The 6,118-nt window shown below is 48.1% G+C and overlaps 1 protein-coding gene across 1 annotated transcript; it reads right to left on the bottom strand.

Annotated features, from left to right (window-relative positions):
* Positions 1 to 353: 353 nt before the first annotated feature.
* Positions 354 to 5,809, bottom strand: Htr1a (5-hydroxytryptamine receptor 1A). The gene has a single exon (XM_074077419.1). The coding sequence runs from the start codon at positions 5,107 to 5,109 to the stop codon at positions 3,841 to 3,843; it is 1,269 nt and encodes a 422-aa protein (XP_073933520.1). The 5' UTR covers positions 5,110 to 5,809; the 3' UTR covers positions 354 to 3,840.
* Between the last annotated feature and the right edge of the window lie 309 nt (positions 5,810 to 6,118).

The raw sequence follows: 6,118 nt of genomic DNA, 5'->3' as shown, positions 1-6,118 counted from the left end.
CCAGGCCAGAGTAGTCTTTGTCCTCTGAGTGATTACAAAGCGAAACTCCTGTGATTCATCTTGTTTGCATGATCCTTCCTTAATAGCTTGTTCATGCATACCCTAATAGGTTAAAAACTCCTCAGAGTAATGTTATCTTATTTTATTTGTAATTCCATATTTTAGCATTATCAAGTAGTGGCTGATGTGTGACCACCGCTAATGGGTTAATCTTGTTGGTCACATTGTCAGTGACTGGTAACAATTCCCTCTCTAAGTTGTGGTGCTAAAAAAGTCCTGTAGAAAACATTGTTTCATGGATGAAGAGTTGCCAGAGGAGAGAACAAGGAACAAGAAGGGGAATATTATGTTCCAAAAGACAATTGTGCCAAATCCAACATTTTACTTAAGGTCAGGGATATATTTGTATAATTTTTTTCAAAAGAAACTCCACAGAGTTCTCATTTTTCAATCCTTATTTTACTTTTCTTTATTGAGATAATGTTTTATATATATACATTGCCTAAACCAGGCCAAAGGCAGCTTCTGAGTGTCCTCTGCTCTGCCATAATAGCTCTGACCTTGGTTTACCCTTGAGGCTCAACTGAGTTTTCCTTGCCTGCAGTTATCATTCTGACACCACAAAACAGTAGGTTTAGCAAACATAACAATAGAAACGAGGTGTTACTGATGAAAAAAAGAACACAAGAATTATTTTTAACATAGTGGTAAGTCTTATATCCAGAACCCTGCTATCAAGTGAGATCCAACCAGAAAAGAAAATGCCCCTACACTTTTATTTGAAATGACAAACCCTGAACAATGTGCTACTTCTTTTGAACCCATTGACGGTCATTTTCTTCTAGCTGGGTGTTATAGGGAAGTCAGAGAAGGTGGGGGGGGGGTCTCAGCATTGCCACTGCTTTAAGTACACAAGATGAGCCCCTGCTGTTCCTACCAGAGGCTGTATTTGTCCCCTACATGTCTCCCTTCTGTGCACATTAATTAGACAGACGCCTAAAACTTATTTGCAAGTGTCAGACAGGAAAAATGCATGGTTTCATGCCTAAACCATGAAATGTAATATTCTCTTTCCAGAGACAGAATTCTTTTTCCTCAAGAAATCACTCAGCGAGGATGAGTTTGGGTCTTGAAAATCAAACATTTCTCTAAGTGTCAGACCTCTTACCTGTATAGCAGAATCTTGTCCTAGTAACTATTTTCACATTTAATTTCAACTTTTTATGAGTAGATACAAATAGACAGGGATGTTGATGAAATAAAGATACATATGCTACTGGTGTCAGTTTATTGTAGCATTGGCATTATTAAAGTCCTTTATGGTCAAAGGGAAAAGTGAAGGCCAATTTTGATGCATAAATACCTTAATACAAGTACTTTTAAAAAAGCATCAGGGGTTCTTCAGAGGTGTGCAGCTATTGCAGTTATTTCTCTAATTTCTCTATTGCTTGGCAATTATACTCCAATTGGATGTCCTTTCCCAATCTTGTGTAAAAGTCTCCAACACAGGAACAAATGACCCAAACCTGTGGCCGTACAATTTGGTGAAAAACACAAATAAACATATGTCTTAATTTCCAATGTAATATTTGCCAGCCAAGACATACCTTGGAGTAGCAAATTTGAAGTTTGAATTATTTTAAATAACTTGTTCTAAAAATTTAGAAAACATACAGAAAAGTTTGTTTCCTCCTCATATTGCTGTTTAGATCATAGTGAACAAAAATGCAATTGAATTTTCAAACAAATAATGATTTTATGGGTGAGCCCCCTATAAGCCTTACACATGCATAGAAAAGCCATCCTCAAGTTCTTAAACTTCTTCTGTTTAAGCAGGATGTGGTATCTACTCCCAATTTCCATTAGCGAAAAGGACATCAAATGTAGACTTTGTTCAGTTTGATAAACAATACAATGGCTTCAAGAGATACAGCTGTCCTTTCACCTATTTATAAACACGAGTGAACATTTCATTGGCAACTTTTGCAATCTGTAAAAATGCAACACAGTTCTCAAAATACCAGATTCAAACGTTCAAAAGGTACAGTTGAAGGGAGAGGGGAGTAAGAATCGACAACTTTGTGTAATTACTGGCAAATGAAAACCCCTCACCCATCACATGGTTGGAAATTTACATTCAAAGGGAGCACCTAAATAACTTCCCTTTCTAGAGGCAGCTAGCTCTAACAGACATCTCCACAGTAGTGGTGAGGCTGGAAGAACTTGTGGGACAGAAAAGTTGGAGTGTTCCACAAATTCAAACGATTCAATCACTTTCTCTGGCACAGAAACGATCCAATCAGTTTCTCTGGTGCAGAAAGACCAGGTAGCCAACATAATCCCCTGTGAGATTTTCAGACACCCCAGAGGCAACACCCTTTAGTTAATCCTTTGAAGCCCCACTATTGAAGGTATCTGTCTGTCTCTGAGACCATAGATAGTGTTGGTCTAGTAGGACCCATTCTATTGAAAGCCCAGAATTCCTATTTGGAAACCAAAGTTCTGCTAACATTGAGTGTGTCCTGGATGTCCTGCAGAGCAAATCCAGTGCCTTGTTAGGTCCCGCTAAAGAGCTATTACCCGATCAGAAAGTGGTAACAAGGTGAATTAAGAGGGAAAGTCTACATTCTATGAATAAAATTGTCCTTCACGGGGGAGCTGCTGCATTCCCGGCCCACTCCCCCCCCACCCGGGGAGCCTTTTTCCTCCTCGCCTCTGCACCCCACAGCCCCAGTCCCCAGAGCTTTCAGGGTCCCAAAACCTCCACTGAACTTAATGCCGTTTGCTTCTGCAAACTCTATGTTCAACGCCGCCGGGAGAAAGCTGAGAAGCGCACACAAGGTGAATCCCGGGCGAGCGAGCAGAGCGCACTGCCAGACCGCGGAAGGCGCGGGAGGCGCGCGGGTCCCAGGCCTCTGGCGTCCCCGCCGCGCGCTCTACGGCCTGCGGGCGCCTCCCGCAGTAGAGAAGTGGAGATGCTAGGATTGACAGTCGCCCGCAACCCAGACAAACCAGTTTTCTTTGGTGAGTGCTGACACCAAGGCAGGAAAGGATAAAATGTTCTGCACTCCTTCCTCGCCCTGTCCCTCTGTCCCAGCCTTGTACATATAAATTCACTCTAACACACACCTTCTAGACACTCGCTTTGAGTTCAAGAAAATGCAGCAAGTTGTGGGGAGGAGGCGGACGTTCACAGAGTTATTCTGCGATTCTGTGCCGGAAGGCGAGAATTTCCAGAGAAAGTAGCCCCTATCGCTTTTCCGGGTCAGCAATGAGTGCACAGGGATGGGAGTCGGTAGAAAAAAAAGGGGGGGGGGGGCGGGGCGGAGGGGAGACCAAAAAGGAGTGGGCGTTTCTATGACAAGAAAACGGGAGAAATGGAGGGAAGTCCTGAACCTTAGTCAAAATTCTAGAAATGGAGGGAGGGAGGTGGAAGCCTTTAGTTGGCAGGGAGGGTACAGTTTACTTTTCTGTTTGGATTTTCTGCCTTAAACTTCCACTGGCAATATTTGGGGACAGAACAGGGAGGAGGTAATGGCTGGGATTAAAACTGCTGCCCAGGCCAAAGTCTTAGCCCATATCGTTTCTCCCAGACCCTGGGAATTTCCCGGGTCCTTTGGCTCCACATCCCGGGCCTCTGCACGGAAAGCAGTCTCTGGTGCACCGAAGTTTGCGAGGGAGTGAGATCTGAAAGCCGTGGGCGGAGAAGCTGAGAGAATCGGAGGAAAAGTAGCAAGCTGTCCTAAGTGTGGATTCCAGAGGGCCAGGGGAGGCAGTGTATGAGGCTGGTCCTGTAGCCCCTACTCGCCGGCTATCCACCCTCTATCCTCATCCTCATCATCATTGGCGGCAGAACTTGCACTTGATGATCTTCTTAAACGCGTTTTGAAAGTCCTTGTTGAAGTATGCGTAAATGACAGGGTTGAGCAGAGAGTTGGAGTAGCCCAGCCAGTTGATTATGGCACCCAACAGCGTGGGCATATGGCAGCTGCTCTCACAGAAGGGTAGGACCAGGGCCACGATGAAAAAGGGCAGCCAGCAGAGGATGAAGGTGCCCATGATGATGCCCAGCGTCTTCACCGTCTTCCTCTCGCGAGCCAGGGCCATCTTGCGCTTTGCCTCGGCGTTGCGCTCATTTTTCCTCTCAAAGGAAGCCGGGGCAAAGGGGGCCACACCCGCCTCACTGGGCAGTGACAAGTGCTCTTTGGAGTTGCCCACTCGATGCACCTCGATCACCTCTAGGGCGGCACCATCGTCGCCCTGCCTCACCGCGCCATTGGAGCACGGAGCCCCCATTGCCCTGTTTTCCACGCTCTTCCTCCAGTCTCTGCTACCTGGCTGTCCATTTACGCTCTTCTTGGGTTCTAGGGCCGGCGATGTTCCCAGGCGGGTGTCCGCTGCCTTCTTCTCCACCTTCTTGACAGTCTTGCGGATGCGGAAGCGCGCGGCTCGGAAGATGCGCCCATAGAGAACCAGCATGAGCAGCAGCGGGATATAAAAAGCGCCGAAAGTGGAGTAGATAGTGTAGCCATGGTCCTTGCTAATGGTGCATGCGTCGGGGTCCGAGCGGTCTTCCGGGGTGCGCCAGCCCAGCATGGGCGGGATGGAGATGAGGAAACCAATGAGCCAAGTGAGCGAGATTAGCGCGGCGGCGCGCCGGGGCGTCCTCTTGTTCACGTAGTCGATGGGGTCAGTGATCGCCCAGTACCTGTCTAGTGCAATGGCGCACAAGTGCAGGATGGACGAGGTGCAGCACAGCACATCCAGGGCGATAAACAGGTCGCAGGTGACTTGGCCCAGAGTCCACTTGTTGAGCACCTGGTACAGAGCGGCCATGGGCAGCACCAGCACTGACACCATGAGGTCGGTGACCGCCAATGAACCGATGAGATAGTTGGCCACATTCTGGAGGGAGCGCTCCAGGGCGATGGCAGCCACCACGCACGCATTGCCCAGCACCGCGCAGAAGATGAGTGTGCCCAGCAGCAGAGAGGTGATCACTTGGTAGCTGAAGGTCACGTCGGAGATGCCAGTAACGTTGCCGCCTGTCCCGAAGGGCTCCTGGGAAGATGTGGTATTGTTGCCCTGGCCAGGGCTCTGCATATCCATGCCTGCCTGCGCGCCCGGCGGGGTGGGGGAGGGAAGGGGAAAATAGCTGCAGGAGAATCTCTCTCGCCCCTCCCCCTGGGGTCTTCCTCCTCTTCTGGGGAGTTTCAGGGGGAGGGGATACAGGGACTCAAGCAGGAAGTTCTTACTGCTTTGGCGAAGGCATCTGAGAGGAGCAGTTTCTAGGTTCTCTCTTGGCTCCCGTGGTCCAGGGCACTCAGAGGCTCCAGCTAGGAAGCTGGAGGTGGCCTAAGAACGGAGTCTGAATCTCTGTTTGGCGGCGGGGAGGCTTGAAGGTCTGTCTCTCGCTGTCCATTTTACTTTGTTGCTGCCCAGCTGGCTGCCGAGCCGAAGTCTCCTCAATAGCAAACAATCTCCAATCCCAGAAGTGTCTGGACTAGAGAAACACCATCCTCCACGGTCGCTCTGTGACCCTTCTCTCCCTATTTCCTTCCCTCCTTCTCTTCACTCTCCCCTCCTATCTCTTCTCTTTCTCTTCAGCCAGCTCCTGCTTCGTCCCACTAGCCTTCTTTTTCAGTCTCTTCCTTCTCACCTCCCTTTATTCCTCTATCTGTCGCTCCAACAGCCAGCCTCTCTCCCTCTCAAGCTAACCCCCCCTTAACACTTCCCCAGCCCCTAGTGTCTCCTTCCTCTGGGTCCCCGCCCTCCTGTCCTTGAAGCTCAGCGTCTTTACATTCAAGTAGGTTTTTGTAGACAGACTCAGAACTCCTTACACACACACACTGATCTGCTGGTCAAACCAATGTTGTAAGAAATAAACTCCGCCTCCCACCCAGCCAAACTAGAGAGAGAAAAAAATCTTTTCTAACTACCCATTCATTGCCTTATGTTTCTGTTAAATTCTTAGTCAGCATCCCATAGTGGCAATAGGAAATGAGAAAAGGAGACATGTGGAGCCCAAACGGGAAGCTGAATTACCTTGGGTCAGTCTGTAAATTATTGTTAATTGGTGGGCAGAAGATGGAGTTTGTTTGTCTTCTTCTTTTTTTTA

The sequence above is a fragment of the Castor canadensis genome, chromosome 6 (genome assembly GCF_047511655.1).
Source record: "Castor canadensis chromosome 6, mCasCan1.hap1v2, whole genome shotgun sequence".
Lineage (NCBI taxonomy): Eukaryota > Metazoa > Chordata > Mammalia > Rodentia > Castoridae > Castor > Castor canadensis.
Note: the sequence above shows the minus strand (reverse complement) of the source record. Positions and strands in the feature narration are given on the sequence as shown.